The 26,715-nt window shown below is 42.7% G+C and overlaps 1 protein-coding gene across 1 annotated transcript in view; it reads right to left on the bottom strand.

The window, feature by feature from the left end:
• sorcs3a (sortilin related VPS10 domain containing receptor 3a) overlaps positions 1–26,715 on the bottom strand; it is a 448,560-nt gene that overhangs the window by 92,723 nt on the left and 329,122 nt on the right. Inside the window, exons 5-6 of the mRNA XM_061274950.1 lie at positions 4,725–4,798; positions 3,865–3,929 (exon numbers count right to left, since the gene is read on the bottom strand). Coding sequence (XP_061130934.1) covers positions 3,865–3,929; positions 4,725–4,798 — 139 coding nt within the window. The remainder of the gene's footprint in view (positions 1–3,864; positions 3,930–4,724; positions 4,799–26,715) is intronic.

Raw genomic sequence — 26,715 nt, 5'->3', positions numbered from 1 at the left:
AAATGACACAGTAGATACGAGTGCCTGTGTGCACTTCCATACGTCACACTGTATTTGTAAACAATGACCATCCTTTCGTTCATATTGATTCGCTTTTGGGACATAATTTCCGGGGACTAAGTTGAATAAATGTTATTTTGTCATGTGTCATGTATTTCAAGCTCATTTTTTGTCTTTTAAATGTCCAACGTGTAAAGTGCTGCATACGGACCTCGAAAGACTGTGCTCCAAGCCTTTGCTGTACTGTATTTTCTTTTTCTTTTTTTTGTGGTTTTATGTACACACAGAAAACCAAAACAACAGTTTTATTTTTGTTTTTTCAAACCTTTAAAACAAAAATAAAAAGTCATTTTATTTTTGACCTCCTAATGGGGAATGGGGGAACCTGTTCTAATTTTCTACACTAAGTATACCCCTGAGAAGACAGAAAGTCAGGCTAATAATTTTTGGTAAATTGTATGGTTCCACTTACTCCCTGCAATGTGATCACTTACTCGCCATTGCTTTTGGTGCAACTATTGAGTTTTGCGACTAAGTGAGTGGTTGTTGAATGCACCCTGAGTCTACTGGAAAACGTCAGTCAGAAATTAAAAATAAAAATAGAAAAGAAACCTAAAGATGGAAATTTACTAACACAAAAGTGTCAGCTGGCTTGTGGCTCAGCCAGGAGACTCGACCCGGACCGCGTCACAACGCCCGAAGGTCATCTTGTTGGAAAGATTGCGAGCACCAGACTTGCAGTAAGGAGGCCGACCGTTCGGCTTTCTGACCGTGTGAGTGGTCATTAAACGCACAGAACCAAGATTCCCTCTAATTTTTCAAGTGTCTGTGCAAACACACAAGCTCCCTGTGCACACTGTGGACCACTGTGTGCAACATCAGATTAAATAAACCAATAAACAAACAAACAAACAAACAAACAAACAAACAAATAAATAAATAAATATTGTCAATGACAACTTTAACATGCTCGGGGTCGGATTTTATTTCGTGTGACAGCTCGTTCCTTTTCTGTCGGTCTTTTGCGCTCTCTCGCAATAATGTACCGGTCCCCTGTCCCATCTTGAGTCTTTGTACAATTTCAACAGCTTTCAAATGACATTTCTGCTGAATGTGACGCTTGAGGTAGCGAAACTTCCATTCAGTCCATATTATTCCCTCCGTAAACTCGCCTGCCACTTTGGCTTCACTGCATGTTTTGCATAGTAGACCTTTCTTACTAGAGATGCACCGATCCGATATCTGGATCGGATATCGGCCCCGATATCAACAAAATAGATGGATCGGGTATCGGAAAATGCAGCCGATCTGTGAGCCGATACTTTCCTTAATCTATTGGGACGCGGGCTACGTCATACGTCAGCAGCACGTGTGCCGCATGCCACGAGAGTTTTCTAAACAAACGCAAACATGGAGCGAACGTTCGCTTCTCTTCCCCGGGTTGCTAAGCGGACGTCAAACCCTGCGCGTTCGCTTCTCTTCGGGTTGCTAATGGGACGTCAAAGGCTGCGCGTTCGCTTCTCTCCCGAATGGGGGGGGGGCTAATCGGATGTCAAACGCTGCGTGTTCGCTTCTCTTCCGGGGGGGTGTTAATGGGACGTCAAACGCTTTGTGTGGCGGGCTCCATCTAGTGTGGAAACTGAGAAGCTGAGCTCAAGCTTCTTGTGCGGGCCAAATTCAATTATGTTTTCAGAATTTGCTGCGGGCCAATAAAAACTGGACCGTTAGTTTGGACACCCCTAATTTAGAGCAAAGAACTGTGTAGTCTGCCTGATGCCATTGCCTTTGGTCTTTTCTGTTCCACATGTAGAGTTATGTAGCTTGTTAAGTCAACCATAATATCGGATCGGTATCGGGTATCGACCGATACGCAAAGCCACGGCATCGGTATCGGTATCGAAACTGAAAAAGTCGGATCGGTGCATCTCTATTTCTTACTCAAAAAAGTGAAAATCACACCCAGTTTCACCGTTTGTTCTTTTATTTAACACACTCCTACAGCCATTGCATCTTAAAAGAACCGCCGCATCTCCTATTGACTTTGGCTTGGCCAGTGGATGTGTCGCTGCTCGTTCGCCATGATAATGGGTTAGTTCACTTAGCATTGGAATCTCCGCACTGTTGTTAGCTAGCTAACCTGCACGGCACGTTTTCAGGCACTGTCAATGCTATGATTGGCTATGTAGCGTAAGTGAACCATATCATATCATTGGAGGGACACCTGTCAATCACTGATTTACACTACAATAAAGCACAGAAAGAAAATCATTTGTCCACTTAATTAGATTAGATAACGTCTAACATTAGATATTAATCAATCAGTTTATGCTGAATTTTATTTTGTATGCAGCATAGAGTTTCTTGTGCTCTGCGCGAGCAATGCGTTATTGCGTGAGAGCTCGGAACAAATAAATAAATAAAATGATTCTAGCGTCAGGGAAGCACGGTAGTCCACTGGCTACCACTTCCGCCTCACAATTCAGAGGGTGCGGGTTCGATTCCACCTCCTCCTTTTTGGAGTTTGCATGTTCTCCCCGTACCTGCATGGGTTTTCTCCGGGCACTCCGGTTTCCTCCCACTTCCCAAAAATATGCATGGTAGGCTGATTGAGCACTCTAAATTGCCCGTAGGTGTGACTGCGAGTGCAGATGATTGTTCGTCTCTGTGTGCCCTGCGTTGGCTGGCAACCGGTTCAGGGTGTCCCCCGCCTACTGCCCGATGACAACTGGGATAGGCTTGCGACCCCCGAGGGGACAAAGCGGTACAGAAAATGGTTGGATGGGTGGAATTTAGCATCTAAAGATGGAAATTGACCAACAAAAAAGTGTGTTTTTGTTGAAAACAAGCTGTCACTGTCTGCCACATGGCAACGTCTTCCGTCTTTTACTCAATGTGTGCGTGCTCCTGCAGCAGGGGATTTTAACGGATGCCTACTTTGGCACAACACCGGCCATACTCCCTCGTGAGCATTCCATGCCATCCTTCTTTATAATTTCAAGTTTCATATCGATGGTCTTAGGAGACATACTCAACTACACACCTTGTTTTTCACACTGCTAACGTGCCAAGTCAAACAGGGAATGGCCAAGTAAAGGAGACAAGGGCTAGGGTGCCGGTTCGGAAGTTAAAATTTGGTTCATAAGTGGATGCAAAAAATTGTCGAGGCTCCGGTTTGTATCTCGTGAAGTTCATAAGTATAGGCATTCTTAAGTCGAGGTACCACTCTATCCGTGGTCAAAGAATGGTAAAGGATAACAAAAAGCCTAAAGTTTGATTGTGATCAATGTTCCCTCTAAGCTGCGCGCATGCGCAATCGCGCACTGCCCGCACATTCTCAGCGCACAAGAAATCTATCCAGCGCATAAACATCCGACATCGCATCAACCCCCCCCCCCCCCCCAGAAGCGAAGCGAACACGCAGCGTGTAACCAGTTCCAGCAAATCTTATTTTAAATCTTGACTTTAGAAATGCATTCAATGTTTTGTATACTACCAATCAAGTAAGGAAATAAATTGCATTTCTGCATGTACGCGATTGGCTGTTGCATTTGGACTTGCTCTTTATCTAATGCCTCCGTTTTTTTGGTGGGCTCAATTAAGCATTTGAATTCCATAGTGAATAAATGCCACAAATGAAATCACAGCCTGTCTGTTATACAGGCATGCAACAGTGCTATTACAGTTACAAGATTGCAATGTCTCACACTTAGAGAAACATATCCACCAATGCCTGCTGTTAGGGAGTGCAGAAGACAATATTAACATGGAAAAATGCACTGGGATTATTTTCAAAGCAAGTCTTATAGTTGTTGCCATGGAAAATATGTTTTTATTATTAGTGATGCATGTGTAGCATAAACTCACTTCCATCTGGCGTGTGGGCCTCCATGTGGACAAGATCTGACTCCTTGTCTAGACCGGGAACAGACCTGGGAGAAGATGACAGATTACAGGACTGTTTGACACAAGATGGTAATGAATAAAGGGCTATGCAAACTCACCAACTGTGTGCGTGCGTGTGCGTGAGTGTGTGTGGGTGTGGGGGGTCTTTTCATTGGAATGAAGAACACAAGACTGTAGTCTAGATTAGTCTGAATACAACTATATTATTATCTCAATAATTCTAGAACCACTTGCCTACAATAAAATGCAACAGTATAAAGCATTGATTACCAACCAGTGTGTCATAGTGCATTACAGTAGTATGCAGTTGGAAATCATCAGGTGTGCCACGGAACATTGTCCAAATTCAAATTCTTCATTTACTACAAAATAATAACTTTGGTCGATTGTCTTTGCCAGTTGTATCAGCCATACAGGCAGAACAAATCGATGCTCTTCCATTGTATGGTAAAAGGGTAATATATTAATCAGTCTGTCAAGGAACACCACCTTAGTAAGGGAAGCTTTTTACATAAAAAAAAAATCAGCTTTACAAAGCCTTTTTGAGAATTTTTTGTTTGGTGGCATAGCTACTGTTGGATGTTTTTAAATTTTAATACAGTAAATGCCTGGGCTCAATAAATGTTGGCTTAAACACTGGTATAAAGGAAAAAAACAAATTCAGATATGTTTGGATGACAAAGGAGTGCCAAACTGACTGTTGTTATCCTAAGCAAAGTCACACAGAACACAAGCAAAGGCTTCAGCAGTTCTGCATAAGCAGACTTTTGAAGGAGAGGAATGCAAAATAATAAAGTGAAGATATCTAAAGATTGACTTACCAGTAGAATCTAGTGGGGGTAACATGTTCATGAACAAGCTGCCATTTCCTCCCAAAGTTTAATGAGCTGTAGAGCTGTAGATATGTGATACAAAAAAATATATAATGTTAGTTACATAAATGTATGGTTTGACCTGAACCTGGCCTCAAATTGGAATAGCTAATTTAAAAATTGAAGTAACATCCAGTCATGGTCAGTTGATTCCAGAATAGAGGTTAGTCTGGGGTTACAAATCATTATCAGGCAATAGCACTGACTTGCTATCATTAAAAACGTCCTATTCAAGCGTGCATACTGTCATATATATAGTATTTCACTCCCTCTCGACAAAGAGAGGGAGAGGAGTACATATTATTAATAATAATTAAGAACTGAAACACAGCCACTTAACATAATGTTTGTAAATCCATATACTTTAGATCAATGTTCTATGTCAGTGCTTCTCAATTATTTTCTGTTTTGCCTTCTCAGGAAGAAGTACATATTTCATGCCACCGCCCCAACTCTCCACAGTGTCTATAAATAGTATCATTTGTCCATCAAATTTAATAAGTACACCTTTGAATATCATTGTATCCTCATTAACATGTCCCTGGGGTAACCACGCCCCCCGTTGAGAGGGACTGTTCTATGCAAATATGCATCTGCTTAGAAAGGGCTTTAAAAACGAGGTCTACATATCGTACAGTTAGAAGTGTATCTATTGAGGATTAAAAAGGGGGAATGATTGCTTATAGTGACTAGTGTATAAAGCCAAATATACCTTTATTTGTTCGGCCTGAACAAAACCACATGATAATATTCTTAGTATGACTTGTTACTCAAGGATGTTGACATCTGTAATGTTGTTTATTGTACATGCATTTTGCACATACACAATGTCAGGTCGCTGCAGGGTTTTAGTACCACTGAGGAAAGGGAATCACTTGAAAATACAAACAAAAATGCGAACATAACAGTGTAACTTGGAATTGGGTCCTTAACTATGCAAATTATTTCTAAGTAACATTACATTCCAAATACAAGTTTTATTCAAAATAGCGTTTTTATTGACTTTTACCCTATTTCTTATGAGTCTTTGTTTTTTGTTTATGGGTAAAAAAATACAATAAAAAAACACCTCTCAGTAGTACCAGTTTTCATTGTACGTATATCTATTGCTATACTGGTACTCAGAGTACCACCCACCCAAAACAGAATTTTTGACCTTTCAGTCCTATGAAACAGCATGAAAGTGGTCATTCAGTATTGGAAAGTTCTTTATATTGTAAACTGTCAGCTCATTGATTGCGTAAAACAAACAATGAATGACGTGAGGGCTTTTGAGAGATGTGAGTGTTTTCTTTCCAATTTTCTTCGAGGTCAAGGAATGGATTCAATGATAGCTGGAAGCACACCTTTGTCAAGAATTTTGTGAAGTTGAAGTGAAATACACGGCAACCCATGGGCATCTGATGTGTCCTGAATTGGCGCTCTGATTCTTCCACCTTCTGTTTAAAAAGGTCCCCCGCTGGAGCATTCGAGTTGACGTAACATCGAGGCAAGCAGGATACGTATGTCATCTCTTTGGACAGTGACATATGGACCAGCAGGCACAGCCTCTCCCTGCTCTGCTCATCAGTTCATTGACATCTTGGATTTTAAAACCTCTAAGCTGTCACACAGTATGCTTAATAATTTCCCACTCTCACGAATAAATCAAATACATGGTCACTCAGCTGCCACAAGAGCCTAAGGATATGGTGACCCACTTGATTGGAAATGTTTATTTAGACATGAAAACATGTTTTATTTTTAAGTCTCCTTTAATTGTTATCTTGGTAGGACGCAGAAGGTTCTGTACCACTTTTCTTGAAAGGCAGACTTCCTTTTCTTCTCTTCTCAAATACTGTAGTGAAATCAAGTAAATAGTAAATATTGTACGGCGGCACGTTTAGCACGTTGCTTCACAGCTCAGAGGTGCAGGGTTCAATTCCAGTTCCGGCCTTCTTGTGTGGAGTTTGCATGTTCTCCCCGTGCCTGCGTGGGTTTCCTCTGGTTGCTCCGATTTTCTCACACATTCCACAACCATGCATATAATGCATACCAACTTTTTGCTTCCTTCTCATGTGAGTCACTGGCATCGCTGCGCTACTTATGCAAATTGTTCTAATAGTGTACAATATCGTTCAACATGATCAACGCAGCACACCACACACTTCACATCTGTCACTGACAATAAATCTTGTCCCCCAAAACAGAAGTCTTACACGATCAAAAATGACATGTCATGACTGACCCGTGAGAGACGGGGAGTGCCATCGGGCATCCAGATTGCCAAAAAGAAAAAAAAAAAAAAGAGAAGCGAGTCTCGTTGTTCATGTCTTGGATCACTGCCATAGATTTTTTTTGCCAACCTGTCACAATGTAATTTCTACTGTTTTGATAATTAGAGGACACATAATGTATACAAAATATCAATCAAGTGGTGCTCTTTTTCTGAAACTGTGTTCTTTTGAATCTTGAGCAACAAAGTAAAATGTGATAAAAATATTAATAGTAGTATTGGCACATTCAGTTTTGGTTCATTCTTTCTTTCTCATTTTATGTCAAACCAAAGTAAAGCAGATCAAATGATGGAGTGACTCCATTGGAGTCGTACAAATAGAATATACTGTATCTCACACCGTCACAGGTCGATGATTTCAATTTAGTTTAAATTCATGCGTACCGATCACTTACACATATTCTACAGTACATTGCAATGAGTGCTCAAATGCATGACACGAAGGATTTCTCACATTTTGGTTAATAAAGAATTGGGATTAGAGGTTATTGGATTTATTAGTCCTGCAGGGATCAAGTCATACAGTTTATAAAGGTATTTTATGCATTGGTCTGCATTTGATTTGCCTTCACAACCTTTACAGCAAAAAAAATACACAGGATTTGAGTTAGATCATACACAGGTGGAATGAGAATTTTTTTCATTTTAAGACTAGTCTTTCGGGGTGAATCTTGGGTACGAATCATACTTAAATCAATCTTAAAGTGGTTTTCTAAAAATATTTAGATGCAAGTGTGTGCTAATACTTTAAACAAATTAGGTTGAGCATCTTTACATGAGATGATGAGTTAATGATTGAAATAAATTAGGTTGAGCATTTTTGCATGAGATGAAAAATAAACGAGTTGTGATCAAATGACTTTTCTGCAGCTCTACTTCCTTTGAATTCATTGAGGAAATCAACATGTAGGGGTTGCAGTGATGTGGACATTTCCCTGTGGCGCAGAGTGATACACGGTTTCAAAAAAAGCACAATCTGCTCACACGTACTCAGTGAATCGCTAACCCTGTTGCTTGCTTCCTGCTACTTTTCAACTGTGAGAATTCAGCTCCGTCTTTTAAATAAAACAATTTTCACACAGTGCTAGCTAGGATACAAATCATAAATTTCTTTAGCTCACATCATTAGCAAAAGTTCTACAAAGAAAATGGTAAACACAGACAGAAACATTCATTGAACACACACCAAAAAAAAAAAGCAACCAATTTGTGACAGGATGTCTCTGCAGGAGTTTTTTATTTATTTATCAGCAGCATCATTAGGTCTCATGGGATTTCCATGCTACGTATTGCAGACATGCTGTTCTCTACCAGTAGTCAGTATGCTCTATTTTGCAGTGATAATAAGACATATATGGCTTCTGATTGTGCAGAAAACAAGGAGGTAAAATGTCAGTACCCCTGCATCTATTTCATAGTTTGTTGTGTTCATTGCAAATTGTAAAGGTCAAACACTGAAATGAAGAACCATGTTCACAGTGCTAATGTTTCAGATTTTAGCAATGTTTGCTTACCAACTAAAAGTGACCTACAGTATGTGCCAGTTGACTGTCTTGCGTTTACAATGAATTAAACATGTTTTGTCTGACAATCTGAAACTGCTCCAACAGTGAAAATATAACTGATGCTTACTAAAACTGGAACGATACATTAAGTGTCCTCATAAATTTGAGTGATTGTAACATCATGGCTTTGTTTTTGTGAATTGTCACGCTCGTGCATGAAAGAGGCAAAAATATCTCTTGCATGATAGATTGTTATGTCAAAGGCAAATAGTGATTTTTATCACTTGTACTTAAGTTGAAAATAAGAACAAAATTCCGTGGTGTGCACGATTAAACTGCTTTTGTTGGCATAATCTTGACATGAGCACGCAAAAGGACATCTGGTTTGCTATGATTAATGGTGCACACACAGTACGCAGAAGTTAGATTAATACGATGGAGAGAGGGTAACTTGGGAATGAGAGGGATTGCTTGTTGCCAAAACGGTTTTGTTATTGATAGATTAGAGTTGTGGGGGCAGTCAGGCTGGGGCAGGTGGGTATTGTGAACACGTTCTTGTCACGCTTTACCACTTCAAAAGGGTTGTCAATGAAGCTCACGCAATGCTAACAGTATTGACAAAAATGACAGTGAACTTCAAAAGCACAATGTTAAGATGGAAAACAAACTGCTGCTTACTTTAGATTCTAGTATGTGTGGGAATTATTATTATTATTTTTCCATGAAAGAATCAAAGTATTTTCTCATGTCATGGAAACGTGAACCACAACTGGAGGTAAGCCAAACCTGACAACACGGGAAACCAACCTGTCATGACATTATATATGCATGTGCAAAATATAAAATTCTGTATCATGGAATTATGCCTTTAAAGACAGTATGTAAAATATATGTAAATAAAAAAAATTATGTAAAATTAGCATTGTAGTCGTGACATTACAATTTTAGGTTTTGTCATCAGTGGTAATGTAATCGCTACAACTATAGGTAATGCTCTATTTAAGGCACATTATTGTTGGATGCACCTCAGAAGAATAAAGGAAGTCAGGATAAAAAGCTGGGACAGTAATCCCTCATTACATCGCGGTTCATTTATCGCAACTTCGCCCCCCCAAAAAATCAAAACAAAAATTTTAAATTGAGGAATTATGGCCCAAAAGATGCCTGCACGCCAGCAGAAGGCAGGGCGTGCCCACACAATTGCAGTACATACACTTGTACCTTGTTATAAAAAACGTTGTTATACTAATAGGAGTTTTAAAAACATATTTACAGTATTGTTACTGTACCTTGTTATAATTTTTTTTATAATAAAATTGTTCTAAACACATAGTATATACAGTATGTACACTTGTATCTTGTTATAAAAAAGTTGTTTTAATAATAAAAGAGTTCTAAAAACATATTTACAGTATGTATACTTTAGCTACAGGTATATATGTCGCACACAAACACACGCACACACACACACACACGTATCATATTTATATTATTTATACATTTTTTTCTGTATCTCATATTTATTAATCTATCTATTAATATAATATTTACATGTTTTAAACTATTATTTGATGTTCTAATGATAACATATGCACTTATATTGTTTATTATACATTTATTGATACACACACAGTGTTGTGATGCGAAGTGCAGTGGTGTTGGAGTAGTAGTGCTCGTAGTTAGTGCATGTTGCATGCTTCTTCCTGCTTACTACCTTCTGCTTTCAGCTACTGCCCCTCGCTAGCCTCCTGTTTTTGGGGGCGAAAAGAGGAGCCGAGTGCGTAAGTCTCCTCCGCCGGTACATAGCCTCTCCACCGTCAAGACTTCTGCATGCCTCCTCGTGGCTACACATGGTAACTGGGTGCCTCACGGCTCCAGGCCAAATTGCAGGGGATCAATCGGGGGAGCAACAGTGGGCCCCTAGGCGTGACGTACAGGCGTACAGGCCCACCGGCGTGTGGATGTCCTGGCGCCCGCTAACCACTGTCCCAGCTATGAGGGAAATAGCACCCCCGCTGCCTTGTGGGTATCGTCTGGAACGAAAAGGCTAAGGGAGCAAACCCCAACTTGAAGGCCCTGCAGCGCATAGTGAACACTGCTGGTAAGATTGCTGGTGCTTCGCTCCCCTCCTTGAAGGACATTTACACCTCCCATCTCACCCGCAAGGCGACCACGATTGTGAGTGATGCGAGTCACCCCGCTCACTCTTTGTTCGAGCTTCTGCCCTCTGGGAAGAGGTACAGAAGCCTGCGCTCCCGCACCTCCAGACTCTCAAACAGCTTCATACTCCAGGCTGTTAGGATCCTGAACTCGCTCCCCCGTTCTGCGTAGCGTCCTGTACTTTTACTGTCTGAACTGTCTGAATGCACACTGGCTCTTATTATTTATTATTTGTTATTACTCTTATTTATTGTTTGTGCCTTTTTGTTTATGATGTTTTTTACTTTTGCGCTATGCTTGCTGGCTCCGTTATTTATTGTGTTATCTGTTTATTTATTATTTATTCATCACTCTTACTATTGATTGTTTGAATTTTTGCCTTCTTGTTTTTATATTGTGTCGCGTACATGTATGTCTATCGTGTTATGTGTCTCGTCACCGTGGGATAGAGAAAAACGTAATTTCGGTCTCTTTGTGTGTTGTGACATGTGGAGAGATTGACAATAAAGCTGACTTTGACTTTGACTTTGAAACCTGGCTCGGACTCCGTTAGGCAGACTCATGCTTTAAAAAAGCATTGTTCTGGCAACTCCTGCAGCCAACCTGATGGCAAATGTATCGGTTCACCGTTCCTTTGGATGACATCAGGAAGGCCGAAAGGGAAGCCCTGATGCCTGGGAAACTCAAGGCTTCCATAAAACTTGCCCAGGCTTCTTGCGTACTGGAGGGGCTCACCAGCAACAGCAGACGCTGTGCAAAGAACACCTAACCTCCAGACACAAAAAATCTATGGTCTTTCGAGACTGTGATGCCGATGATTGATACACAAAAAATGTATGTACGTTAAAAATGCCATTTTAGAGGGTCCTAATGCTGTTTTTCTTTTCACAAACGGTAATATTTATTTATTGATGGCAGCTGAGGTACGTACTGTACGCGTTCCGTACAATCCTGATTGGTTTCTGCCCCGAACTACGTAAAACTTAATGTCCTCTGATTGGTTCATTTGGTCACTGATTAAAACTTTACTTTATTGATCCCGGGGGTGGGGAAATTCAGGCCCCAGCAGTATTCATGCTTGTATATTACATCTCTGTGTGGTGGATGCCACACAAAACAACTTTACAAATTTGCACAAACGATAGTATTTATTTATCAATGGCGGCGGAGGTACGTACTCGACGTATTACATACAGTCCTCTGGGGTTTTTTTTGCCCCGCTCTACGTAAAACGTAAGATCCTCTGATTGGTTCATTAGGTCTACATATTACGTCTTTATATTATGGAAGCCACACAAAAGAACTTTACAGATTTTGGAATTTGGTCCACACAAAAGGCACACCTTATCAAAAGGCAGACCCTCGTTTTTTGAGAAAATTAAAAGTTTTTAAGTGTGCCTTATGGTGCGGAAAGACACCACTTGTCTCATGCGTGTTCACTGTGTTTGTATGCTGTAGGGAGCGACTTAATTTTTCTATAAGCGGAGGAGCAAAATAGTTTACACATTGACAGTCAATCTGGTGACAGACTGTGGTTGTTTTGGCAACTACCGTTTTTTTCCGTGTATAGTGCGCAAAATTTAACGAATTGTCCTAAAATCTGGGGTGGGCATTATACATGGGTACAAAAAAATTTTTTTTTTTTTTTAGTTTTTTTTTTTTTTTTAAAGAAAGTCATGGTACAACAAAACCAACAACAGGACTGACCGACAAAGTCGTAGAACAAAAAGACAGGGTGACATTACCAAAGACAGGAACAGAAACCACATCATGAGAGTAACACATGCAATGATCCGACGGTGAGCGAGGGGCAGACAGGACTTAAATACAAAACACGTTACATCGATTGAGGTGACACAGGAAGAGAGGGGCGACGCGAACAGAAACTATGGCAACCTAGACACATAGCAAAACTGGGGACGAGACATGACAAATCTCCCCCGAAATAAAACTTGAAATCACCTTTCTTCTTGTTTGTTGTCAATCGCGCATCGCATTCAGCCATCCTGCCCAACACACTTAGTCAGTAAAATTCATAATTGACGACACATCGTTTGATGCGATGGTGCAATCCTTCATGGTGTGTTATTGTCAAATATTGTTTGTTTTTGAATCTCCATTGCGGACCTGACGTCATACGGAGGCAGTATCACTGCGCATGCGCACTATGGATCCGATGCGCGGAACGGATGCGCAAGACACATCAGCTATATAAAGAGCGAAAGTTGTTTTCTTCCTATTAGTTTCAATTCAAAGTTTAATTAGCAGTTTCAATCAGCAAATAACAAAATGCGTATTACAGGTAATATTTTATTTCACAACACTTTGCCTTGTTCCTTTCGTCTCTGCTGTTCACTTCAAACACGCTCCATACGACCGCAATGCTCTCGTATCAGACGCTTGCTCAATCACCTGCTCGTTTGCTTTCACAATGTACCCTACACAAATCCGAAACATTTGCTGCGGCTCCGAGTCACGATGAGGGGCAAGTTTTGGTTTCCAAGGGTGTTTTTATTCCTCTTCAACGTCTCTCCCATACCGCCTTTTTCACGTCCGCACGGCTTTTTCACATGCGCGCACGGAGCGCGGTGGTGCGTTTACGGGCAGTCGGAGAAATCAACGCCAACAAAAGAAATTACATCCAGCCTAGTTAAGACCATACCAAAGACTATAAAAATGGGACCCATTGCCTCCCTGCGTGTGTGACGATCATTGGGACTTAAAAAAAAAGAAAAATAAAAATAAAAAAATCATAAAAATTGGGTGCGTATTATACATGGGTACAGGCTTTTTTCCAGCATCAGCATGCCATTTTTAGGGTGCGTATTATACATGGGGCGCATTATACACGAAAAAAAAACGGTAATTCTAATCTTTAAACAGTTGTGAACAATTGAATTGTCCACCATTATTTTTTATTTGACTGTACGTGTGTTATTATTATTCATCTTTAATTAGCTGTGTATGCTTATTCATTTGCATGTATGTGACGGAAGTTTACTAAAATAGACGTTTCCTTTTTTATTTTGCATGTACAATCTTTACATTCATCCCAAATGTGAATGTTAAAAAGAAATAAAAACTTTGTTTCTTCATGCAGGAGGTGGAAAAATGATAATTGAAGTAAAGTATTTTTTCTAAAATCCTTCTAAAAAGAGATTAACGATGACAGACATATTGTTAAACCCCTAATGTTTTATGCATGGATGCATGAGTGTGTATGCATGTGTGTGGGTGCACAGACACACACACACACACACACACACACACACACACACACATATATGTATATATGTATATATATGTATATATATATACATATATATATATATATGCACACACACACACACACACACACACACACACACACACACACACATGCATACTGTATACTATTACAAAAAAATTGTCAATCAACAATAATTATACCATAAGGAGTAGATAATAACATGTGAAAAAAAGTGTCATTATCTTTCCTTTGTAAGGCCAAGGTCACTGTCTGTGTTGTACTGATCATGTGTTTGAAATTAAGTCCATTAAAAGTATAGCGAGAAAGCGTGTCTGCTTCAGTTCAATAGAGCACAGCAGCGATATTGCAGCCAGAAACAGGGATGCTGAGCACTAAAGGTACTTACCATCTGGAGAGCCAGTGAGCTGAGAAATGCACTGCAGCAGCTGAAAAACCTTTTTGAATCCAACCCAATACCACTTTTCAGACTGGGTAAGAGTGAAGAAAGATGTGAATCTTATTAAATATAATAGGTTTTTAGGTCATGTTTATGTGAAAAAGCACCAATTTGTGATCAGTGGTAGTCCAGGCTTTCAGGGCTCCAACTAGCCTACAGTAATTTTGTCAATTAATTTGATATGTCTTTGAATAGGTATGAGAACATGGTGAAAATGGAAAAAAAAGACAGAAGAAAAGGGCATTTTACATTTAACATGGCACGCATACACACACACACACTTCCTTACTTAGTTGCTTATGGTTGTCCATCGTATCGGATGATAACGTCCACTTATGCCGTTAATGATGTGTTCTCTGATTGCTATAGAGTCCAATCCTAGATCCACAGACTTTGTTGCAGATTGGGCATGTGTAGGTTGCAGTGGTAGTGGTACTGGCATCACTGGGTATGGAAGAGTTCCTCCTCTGTCTCTGTTGTTCCCTTCTGGCAGTCCTCTCCTCTTTCAGCTTACACATTTCAGCTTGGCAGTACTGCCGCCAGAAGTTACGGTCAGCAGCAACGGCCTCAAGGTAATCTGGCTTAATGTTACACTTCCTCAGTGAGGTCTTCAATTGGTTCTCATACCACTTCTTTGGCCCTCCTGCCAAACAACGACCACAGTGTAGCTGGCCATATAGCACTCTGCGGGGGAGCCTGTCTTGGGGCATTCAAACTACATGACCAAGCCAGCAAAGCTGGTGCTGGGTGATTGTCGCCTCTATACTTGTGCAGTTGGTCTTTGCCAGTGTCTCAGTGTGAGGCACACGATCTTGCCAGGTAAGCCCGCGCATGTGCTGCAGGCATCCTATGTAGAAGCTTTCCAGGGACTTCATGTGGCGGCTGTATGTGACCCATGCTTCGCAGCTGTAGAGGCGGGTGGTGATGCAGACGGCTTTGTACACAGCATGTGCAGATGCAGATGGTTGTTCTGGAACACCCAGCGCCGTAGTCTCCCAAAGGCTGCTGATGCTTGCCTGATCCGGTTTTGGATCTCACGGTTGATGTTACAGTCATTGAAAAGGATGCTGTCAAGATATTTGTGGGGGGGTTATTGTCAGCGACTTGTGGTCGATGGTGAAGATGGTTGGGCTGGATGGAGTGCTGGAGACCCCACTGGCAGACCACTTCTGTCTTGCCAATATTGATGGACAGACCCATCTTACTGTAGGCCCGAAGAGCCACAGAAAAGATGGACTGGAGGACCTCTGGAGAGTGTGCCACAAGAGTGCAGTCATCAGCATACTCAAGGACCTGCTCTACTGACAGCTTGGTGGTAGCCTGTAGCCTCCTGGTGTTAAAAAACGTGTCCATCCAGCCTGACGTCCACTGCAAAACCACTGTTGTCCTCTATCTTCTTGTGGAGATGTTGAGTGATACAAAGAGGGAAGATGTTCAAATCAAGTCAATCTTTATTTGCCAAGTTTGAGCAAGCCAAAAAAGGAATATGACTCCGGTAGATCGCAGCTTCTGTACAACATTTAGGTAGATAACAACATTCAGGACGACATGCAGAAATTTACAATTCTTCTCAGACATCCCCTGATCTTAACTCCCAGGAGGGCAAGGAAAAACTTAAAACTCCTACTAAGGGAAATGAGAAACCTTGAGAAGAGACCACAGATGGGAGGATCCCTTTTCCAGGATGACCAGGCTCCAATGGATGCAGAGAGGACACATAGTACACATAATATGGACAATCCAAAGGTAAAGCATTGAGAGGAGGATGTTATTGCACAGTAATGTCTGAGACTCTGTGAGTGGTGTGAGTTTATCAGAGCGACAGCCTGGGGGAAGAAGCTGTGTCTGCTGGTTTTGGCGTACAGCGCTCTGTAACGCCGTCTGGAGGGAAGTAGTTCAAACAGACTACGACCTGGGTGAGAAGGGTCTGTAAAGATGTTACTTGCACGTTTCAGGGTCCTGGACAGGTAAAAGTCCTGGATAGATGGGAGGTTGGACCCGATTATTTTTTCAGTCCTGATTGTCCGTTGCACTCTGTGCTTGTCTTGTTTGGTGGCTGATCCAAACCAGACAGTGATGAAGGTGCTGAGGATAGACTGGATGATGGCAGTATAGAAAGTCTTCAGCAGCTCCTGTGGTAGGTTGAACTTCCTGAGCTGTCTCAGAAAGTACAGCCTCTGCTGGGGCTTTTTCCGGACAGAGTCTATGTGACCGGTCCATTTCAGGTCCCGAGTGATTGTGGATCCCAGGAACTTGAAGGTCTGTGGAGAGAATAGCATTTCTGTGGATAGTGAGGGGTGGGAGTGGTGAAGGGTCTCTCCTGAAGTCCACTGTCATCTCCAGGGTCTTGAGCGGTTTCGGCTGTAGGTGGTTTTGGCTGCACTAGTGGACCAGCCGCTCCACCTCCTGTCTGTACGCAGTCTCGTCACTGTCCTGGTTCAGTCCGATGAGAGTGGTGTCGTCTGCATACTTCAGAAGCTTCACAGAAGAGTCGCCTGAGGAGCAATCACTGGTGTAGAGAGAGAAGAGCAGTGGGGAGAGGACGCACCCTGGGGGGCGCCAGTATTGGTGGTCCGGGTGTCGGATGTGATGTCTCCAGCCTCACATGCTGTCTCCTGTTGATCAGGAAGACGATGATCCACTGACAGGTGGAGGCGGTCACCGCAAGCTGGATGAGCTTCTGGTGGAGGATGTCAAGAGCGATGGTATTGAACGCCGAGCTGAAGTCCACAAACAGGATCCTGGCGTACATCCCTGGGGTGTCCAGGTGGTGCAGGATGTAGTGCAGTCCCATGTTGACCACATCGTCCACCGATATGTTTGCCCGCTAAGGAAACTGCAGTGGGTCGAGCAAGGTGCCCGTGATGTCCTTCAGGTGGTTCAACACTAACCTCTCGAAGGATTTCATGACCACAGATGTCAGGGCAACAGATCTATAGTCATTCCAACCTGTGATGGCGGGCTTCTTGGCCACCGGTACGATGATGGAGCTCTTGAAGCACGAGGGCACCTAACACAGCTCCAGGGAGCGGTTGAAAATCCGTGCAAAGGTGGGTGCCAGTTGTTCAGCACAGACTTTCAGGCAGGAGGGGGACACGCCATCTGGGCCTGGTGCCTTGCTGACCTTTTGTCTCCAGAACATCTGACACAACTCCTCCTCGCGGATCTGAAGTGCGGGCGTTAAACAGAACGGGAGCCAGTACGCATCCCTGTCGCACCCCTGTGCATACCGGGAAATGCACAGACTCCTGACACTCGGGCCATCATCCCATTATGGAAATGATGGAGGATGTTGACAAATCTGTCTGGACAAACTTGGCAAGCACGTTCCACAGGAGCTCCCTATCAACAGTATTGAACGCCTTGGAGAGGTTGATAAAGGCTAAGAAAAGGTCCTGATGTGCCTTGTAAAGATCATAGCGACCTGTTCTTCTTGAACCCGCACTGCGACTTGGGTACATTATTTCTGTTATGTTGTTGATCAGCCTCGATAGCATGACCTTGGCGACCGCCTTTCCAGCAACAGCAAGGATCCCGCTGCTTTTGTCACAGATGGACTTGTCGCTCTTATTCTTATATATGGCAACAATGATGTCATCCTTCCACTGCTGGGGGATGATCTCATCTTCCCAAGCCCTCAAAATGTACTGAGTGCAGCAGTGATGCTGTCAATGCTGGGGGACTTGTTGTTTTTTAGGGAGCGTAGAGCTGCGAGAACCTCCTTGAAGGATGGTGGCTGACTGAGATTGTGGATGGGGTGCATTCAGGTAGGTCTTCCAGAATGGTGTTGTCTGTGGGAGAGTGTTGGTTGGGAGGGCTTCGAAGTGTTCAGCCCATCTCAACAAAATCTGGCTTTGATCTTTCAGGAGTGTAAGACCATCTGCTGTTTTCAGTGGTGTGACAAAGCAGCTTCCCAGGCCGTAGATGCTTATTATGGAGTCGTTGAAATTGTGCATGTCCTATTTCTCTGCATACGTTTGGATTTCCTGAGCCTTTCGTGACTACCATTCATTCTGCAGGGTTCTTTTGGTCTTTTGGACTTCCCTGCGATGTGCCTGCCACTGCTGCTGAACACCATGTCCACCGAGGACTCCAGGCCATATCCTGATGTTCTGGCCAACCCGAACATTGAAATTGCCAAGCAAGAGTATCTTATCAGTCCTTGGGATTTGAGGGATTGCCTCATCTAGTGACTGATAGAAAGAGTCCTTAGCATTATTCTCAGATGGTAGAGTTGGTGTGTATGCACTCAGAAGAGTGACAAAGTGCTTCTTTGCTAGGGGAATGCGGAGGGTCATCAGCCTCTCACTAATACCAACAGGTGTTTCAGTCAGGCTTGGAAGGAGGGTGTTCCTTACTGCCAGTCCCACAACATGCAGATGTTGTCCATCAGGGGGGTACCGTTTCCAGAAGAAGGTATAACCCATTCCTTCCTCCTTTATAGATCCCTCATCCAGAAGCCTGGTCTCACTTAGAGCTATGTCGAAGTTATATCGCCTCAGTTCAGCAGCAATTTCTAGGCCACCTTTCCTAGGCTTCTCCCCAGTTGGGGGGAGCAGTCCAGTTCTAAATAAGGTTGCTCAGTCACACAGGGCTCTGCCGAGAGCAGCTGCCACCCAGTCCCAGCTGCTAGCGACCATAGATCTACCGCTGCCGTGCAGGGCGCTGGCTGGAGGTTTCCAGTTAATTCAAACCTGCCCTCGTCACCAGGCACCCCAACGCCATCAGACCTTTGGGCTTCACTTATGGTTCCAGGTGGAGTGACACCAAGGCCAAAGTGGAGACCTGCGCTTGAAAGTGTTTAAAGTGCAGCAGTGGGTGCGTGTTCCTCAGTAGCACTGCCTTGGTTGTAGAAGAGTGGGTTCTAGTGGCTAGGGAAGCCCATGACAACCGGAGCTCTCCTACGTTGCTTTTCTCTCAGAGTGTGCTCTCCTTGCCTTTGTCTTCCTAGACTTACTCACGAGGCAGCGGGACAGTGGTTGGTCAATGCCAGGGCGTGTCCACTCCACATGGGCTTGTACATTAGACCTCTGGGGACCACTGCAACTCCGAGATCCCCTACAGTTTAGTTTGGAGTTCATCCTAAATGTTGTGGATTTATTGTACGTTGTATGTGGTCGCCCTCAGCTGATCTGGACACCACTTGATTGCAGCTGTGAATGTTTGTTTACACATGCCTTTGGTATTGACACAACAGGGTTTAATTCGGGAGCCTCTGCTGTTTTCATTCTCTCTCTCTCGTGTAACGTCAGAGCTCCAACTTGGTGTCGTGGAGCCTCGCCAGCATCTCTGGTCCCAGGTCGAAGAGGCCGGCCTCCGAGGGTGGTCTATATAGGGGGCAGGTGTTGATGATGTGGTCGGCTGTCTGCTCGGGGTCACCGCACTCGCAAGCCGCACTGTCTGCCAGTCCCCACTGCCGCAAAGACGTGTTGAAGCGCCCAACACCAGTTCTTAAGCGGTTCAGTGTGGTCCACTGCTGGCGAGGTAGTTTGTCTCCTCCTATGGCGCCGTCTCCTGGTTCCCAGACATAACGGTGCATGAGGGAGGGGCCAGCTGCCTCCCACTGCTGTTTCCAAGCTGCTGCCAGCCAGGCATCTCTGGAGATGTCTTCAGGGATGGAATTGAGCATCTCTTGTGCTGCCATGTTGTAGGGGTGGCGTGCCTTGAGTCTGCTTGGTGGAGCTGGAGTTGTTGTAGTGTTGTGCAGGATGTGCCAGTTGTTATTTTTTGCCTTCCTGGAGAGAACGAGGGTGGCAGCCTCTCGCCGAAGGTTGGCCGGCACTATTCCAGCAAGGACAGGCAAGAGGGACACAGGGGTAGGTTTCAGGCATCCTCTTATAGTTCGGAAGGAGTTGTTAATTGCCACATCCACCTTTTTGGCATGGGGGCTCCTGTTCCAAACTGGAGCGCAGTACTCTGCTGCAGAGAAGACCAGCGCTTGGGTTGATATCCGCAAGATCTTAGCAGAGGCTCCCCACGTTGTTCCAGCAAGGCGGCGGATCAGTGCAACCCTGGATGTCACCTTTGCCTTCAGATCTTCGAGGTGTTGTTTGAAGGATAGGGTCCGATCCACACGCACGCCGAGGGGCTTGTTGAACCTCCAGACGTTTGCCCTCAATGCTCACTGCCAGTTCTCTCCTTGCTTCCCTGGTGCTGAGATGGTAAGATGCACCAACAATCTTTCCAACGCTGAGCTGGAGACGCAACTTTTGAAGGTATGCTGCCATGGTACGCATGTCTTCATCCAGGCGACGGCCTTCCACGTTGGTCGACTCAGCATGATGGCAAGGTCGTCTGCATAGCCATACTTTCTGGATGCTGTGTCCTACCGGACATATCATGTCGTATATATAGATGTTAAATAGTGTTGGTGAGAGAACTGACCCTTGCGGTACCCCGCTCCTCAGTCTACGGCGCCTACTGCACTGCCTACTGCTGGTTTGGAGAGTGAAGCTGTGGTTGGAAAGCGTCTCAATAATGAACTGCACCATGCGCCGGTCCCGTATGGTCCTCAGCAGCTTCAGGTGGAGTCCCCGGTGCCACACGGTGTCATATGCGGCAGTTAAGTCCAGGTATACCACTCCAGCTTTCTCCTTATCCTGGAAGCTGTTCTCGATGTCTTGGGAGAGTAGGGTAATCTGGTCTGCTGTTGACCTTACGCGACGGAAACCAGCTTGTTCCCGTGGGAGTTGTGAGCTGTTTTCATTGTATCATCTGCCTTTGGGTTCCATTTTTAGGAAACATATTATTTCCTTCCACTGACGCATCTGCTGTTTTGAGAATGGATTACCAAAAGCCTTAAGAATGGTTTCACCATCTGCAGTGTTTGCTGTATGTTGCCTTGTATATATTGTATTACTTCTAACTTTCTTCAGCAATCACTTTCCACTGTGCCATTCTGCTTAAAATTATACTTGGTTTATAGGTGATTTTAGTTTTAGCTTGGTATTGCAACTGCTTACTTGATATCAGATATTCTTCATTCATTCTTCATCCAAGGCTTTTATCCACTTGTTATCGCGTCCATTGTTTAGGATCATGACTTTTTATTTTTATTTAAAATAAATAGGTAAGATTGTGACCCCCACCTCCCAAAACACACAGACACACATAGTACACCTTTTGTAACTTACACCATGCTTGACATTTTCCTACATTAGTGTTTGTGGGTAGACAAGGAAAACGTTTTTTTTTTGTGTCCATCTTTGTTACTAGAGAAGAGCCCACACAAACACTGCACTTCTTGTTGCAGCGCAAGAGTGGAAACAACTCACCTAGTGTGCTTCCTAACAATATTAATGCTAATTTTTTAGCCTTCTTTCGGTGCACAGTAGATTACACACACTGCTCACGATCACGGTACTAGTGTTTATTTACCCATGTGCTTGATTACGTTGCCCATGAGGACATTCTGTTCGGTCCGAGAGGACTTCTGTTCTCTGTCCAAAAATACTTCTGATCCCTGCCTGCTATCCGTGAACCCCTGTCCTGCCTGTGAACCTGCTTTTCACTTCCCCCTTCCCCTTCAATAAAGGTCCAAGCTGCATTTGGTCCCCCAGCTCCATTCCGTTGTCACGGATCGGAATGGAGCAGGGCGACCAAATGCAGCTTGGACCAGGGTTTATTAAGGGAAAGGGGTGTTGGAATAAAGGACAAAGGGGAACAGACAACAAACAAACTAGCATAACGGCCTAACAAAACAACAACGTGACTGACCGACCAACAGGCCTGGCTAACAGAAACAGAACTGACGGACAAAGACGAGAGCGGAGAACAAAAAGACATAAACTACAGACAAGAATAATCCGACAAGGGTGTGAGACGCAGACAGGATTTAAATACGCGACAGGTAACGAGAGGCAGGTGATTGTGTTTATTACATAGATTGTGAGTAGACACAGGAAGGGAGGGGCGAGTACACAAACACAGACAGAAACCATAACAACCTATACATGATCAAAAATGATCAGACAAATCGTGACATCCGTAACATCAGTTTAATTTAAAATTGGCATATTTATTCAACAGTGTTTTTAAACTTTAGTCTACCAAGTATTTATGTAAAATAAAGAATGTTCAAATCATGGCATTTACTCACCTATGGGAGGCACCATTGTTGCTCTCTAGTCGCAAGAATATACGACATACGTATGTGTCGGTAATTGCCATCCACCCTCCATCCCAATTGCCCGCCTCCGTAACAACTCGCATATTAGTAGCGTATTGCTGAAAGGCCAGGGTAACGAGAGATATGTTCAGGGAAGTTTTTTTCTGATTCCAAATATTTTGAAATTTCCACAAAGGTGGAATAAAACAACAAAGTGGCTCCAGCCATTGTACATAACAGATTCTTATAACACCTACAGTGATCCCTCATTTATTGCTGATAATTGGCTCCAGATATAAGATCATTGATTATATTATTACATGCATTTACCATGTTGTGTGCTGAGTTTTTTCCGCATCCGGGGACCAAGTCAGGTCTTCCTGCCCTGTGTTTTCATCTGACTTCTAGAGGTTGTTATAATGTACTGTACACCATTCCGAATATCTAAAGGGCATATAGCACTTGCAAAATCAATTGCGACGAGTAATCAGTCAGCTGAACGACCGCCAACTTTAGAAGTGATCGGAAATTTCCTTGCACTACTCTGAGTTTGTCTGAATTTCCAAGTGGTAAATTTGAGCATCACTGAATTTCCGGCATGAACCAATGTGTGCTCCGAGTGTTGTTGTCTGGGTTTGGTCATGTGACAATACTCATGTACCATAAAGAACATGCAGGGCATTAATTATTTAATTTTTACGAACGTTGATGAATTATTATGTTACAAATTATTATCGTTTAACTCTTATTCCAGAAAGCAGAATACATTTTGTTAAATTGCTTACACATACAGTATTCTTAAAAAAAATTCCTCAGGGTAGGACGGCCTCTTTAAGACCAGCACTTTAGCACTGTATGTCAGAGAACTCTCTAATGGGGCTTCTCTAGTTACAGACAGGCATGGGAGTGATACATGTATCGGTGTTATGTAGTATTCCACAAGAAAATTGTCACTGTATTCCATTACATATACAGAAAAACATGTACCGTAATTTTTGGACTATAAATCGCACCGGAGTATAAATCGCACCAGCCACAAAATGCCCAAAAAAGTGAAAAAAAACATATATATGTATATAAATCGCTCCTGAGTATAAGTCGCCCCCCCACCCAAACTATGAAAAAAAATGTGATTTATAGTCCGAAAATTACGGTAATCAGATTAAAGGTACATTTTTTAAAAACAGGTATTATTTCACAGAATTAAATACATTGACAGAGTGACGCCATTTAATGGAGCCCTCAGAAGTGGATACATTTTCACAATTGTCGTGTCACTCAATAGGCCAGCATGACTCTATCCATTTGGCACAAAGTTGCTGGGAGCAATCGGTTGTAAATGTGCAGTCACAAATTGGATCTATCCATCATGTATTTATCTTGTGAGATATTGCCTTCAGGGACAGTTTGAAAACAGCATTTTTTTCACATGGCATTCAATCAATCAACTCATTCGCATTTAGTTGAACTACAGCAGGTAGCCACCAGTATGCGCCGACTGGATTTAGAAGTTCAATACGTTGGCAAATAATTATAGCGTATGTCTAATAGTGCACTCCAATTACTTAAAAATAAGTAGTAGTGAAGGACTGAAGTTCTGTTTGGCTTGAAAAAATGACGTTCTGAAGACGACAGTTGAAGGTGAGAAGTTCAGAGCAGGCATAGAGAGGTTGGGGCATTGAGTTCCAAAGTGTGGGGTCAGCAATGAAGAAGGCTCTCTTATCATTATCTTATCTGCCTGTTGTGCAGATATTGTGGGTTTGGTTACTTGAGGAAGGGCATCTGAGGTAAAAACTTTGGCAAACAAATCATGCAAGTAACTTACTGTGGCAACCTCTGATAGGACTAGCTGAATATCCTAACAAGCACATACATACTATAGCTTTAATTTTGTTCAGCACTTTGCTCAATGGTTGCTTTTAAAAAAATGCTGAATAAAATCTGGCTTGGCCAATCACCACCCTGTAAAACTTAATCCAACTGGCCCATCCAATGTATCACGGTATTCATCAGTGAAAAAAAAGTATATTTGTCTCTTCGAACATTAGTGTTAAAGTATTTCATAGCCCAATGAAAACATTTCTCTTGGTGAGATTGTCTTAGCGTTGCATATGATGCATTTGCCTGACAAAACTATTTCCGAAATATCCCCAAGTATGCTTTCCTGGGTAATTTTCTCAAAATGCCCAGTTGTAGTTTCATCCTTTCCACAAAGACGTGGGGCTATGTCATGCTTTCCATCAGCAGAAATCATTCTTAGAGACAATAAGTTTCCTAATAATGTGGAACATCCTCCTAAAAAACATTTCTTTAAATTAGGCTGAGCAATATAGTTGAGCAATTACAACCACTCCTGAATTATCGCCGCAGCAGGATTGGGCTGATCAACGACGGCCAACAACCAAGAACACACACACAAACAGCAAAGCACGCCCTATTGTTGAAATGTTCTGTATAAAGCCTGGGTCAGGGAAATGTGTTCTTTGTCACATTCGCAGTTAGGGAAGGATGTGACACGGAGCCCCGCTTAGAGAATTGGCTTGCTGTTAGTATTAGAATATTTTGACAGATACTTTGTTGTGTCGCTGATGCGATAGACAAGTGTGTGTGTTTATTCCTGCACCCACTCAATGAGCACCTCGTAACTCGACAAAAAAAACAAAGACTTTATTAGTCAATTGGTCATTTAAAAAGAGTCGATTTTTCCACCTTCAATACCAAAAATGGTACTTTTTTGGGTATGAACTGGTTTGGTACAGTACAAACGAGACCCAAGTGAAATCAAACGGTGTCGTGTTTCACTTCTGAAGCACATATTAATACAGTATGACTGTGCAGGATTTTTCAAAATGTTAATTTTCCATGGTGTAGTTGAACCTTGCAGTGTACCCACACCATCTTAATGATGTCACCAACTCATGCCTTCGCAATGTACCGTATTTATCGGACTATAATTTGCGGGGGGTTTTCATAGTTTGGGTGGGGGGGCAATTTATACTCAGGAGCGACTTATATGTGTAATTATTCACAAATTTTTACTTGATCATTAACACACTACTGACATACTAGTATAGTAACTTCACATGTTATTTTCACTTTAAACCTCATGAGGGCACACTATGGCAGTGAAATAATTGGAGCCGGGGGTGGCGACAAGAGCAATCCAGGGTGCTTTTTTTCTAAGTGACACAGCGGATGAAAATTGCGATGGATTTAATGATTTGGAGTGACACAGATGGTTCGTTAAAATTGTTGTTTATATTATTGTTATGATATGTAGTTTAGATATCATTCTATGGGCATGTGGAATATTTTGAACTACAACTGACGACGAGTCCGATGTCAGCAGCGCGCCGCACACGCACCGTTGTTTACATAAAGGATGAAGAATTCGATCGATGGATTTAATGATTTGGAGTGACACAGATGGTTTGATAAAATTGTTGTTTATATTGTGGAATAGTTTGAACTGCAACTGATGACGAGCGGAACGCTGCACACGCGGCGTTGTTCACATAAAGCAGTGCTTCTCAAATAGTGGGGCGCGCGTGTGACCCTGGGGAACAGGTTTTATTTTTGGTAGTACTAGAATAAAGTGTAATTGCGCATCTACTACAGCAGGCGGCAGTGGCGCTCTCATTGTTACTTCTGTCACGTTTGCGACAGTGCAACATTTTACGACTTACAAGACAAGTTAGGATAGTCACGGTGGGGAGGGGGGGGGGGCGCGAATAGTTTTCTTCTTGCTAGGGGGGGGCGTAACAGAAAATAATTGAGAAGCACTGACATAAAGGATGGAGAATTTGATTGTTGTTTATATTATAGTCATTTTATATATAGTTTATATATCGTTATATGGGCCTGTGGAATAATTTTAACTGCAACTGACGACGAGTCCGACGGTAGTTTACAGAAAGGACGAAGAATTTGATCGATGGGTTCAATGATTTGGAGTGACACAGATGGTTTGATAAATGTATTATTTATGTTATAGTTATTTGAATAACTGTTAATGTTACGTCAGGACCGTTCTCAGCTCCTCGTTTGTGTTCATGTCACGTTAGCATCCCATATAATTTAGCCAGTTAGCTGGTTCATGTCTGTACTTGGTGTTGATTTTGTCAAGTAAATTTCCCTCAAAATGCGACTGAAACTCTGGTGCGATTTATATACCGTAATTTTCGGACTATAAGTCGCGGGTTTTTTC

The sequence above is a fragment of the Syngnathus typhle genome, linkage group LG3 (assembly GCF_033458585.1).
Source record: "Syngnathus typhle isolate RoL2023-S1 ecotype Sweden linkage group LG3, RoL_Styp_1.0, whole genome shotgun sequence".
Taxonomy (NCBI): Eukaryota; Metazoa; Chordata; class Actinopteri; order Syngnathiformes; family Syngnathidae; genus Syngnathus; species Syngnathus typhle.
The sequence above is the reverse complement of the archived record's forward strand: the minus strand, read 5'-3'. Positions and strand labels throughout refer to the sequence as shown.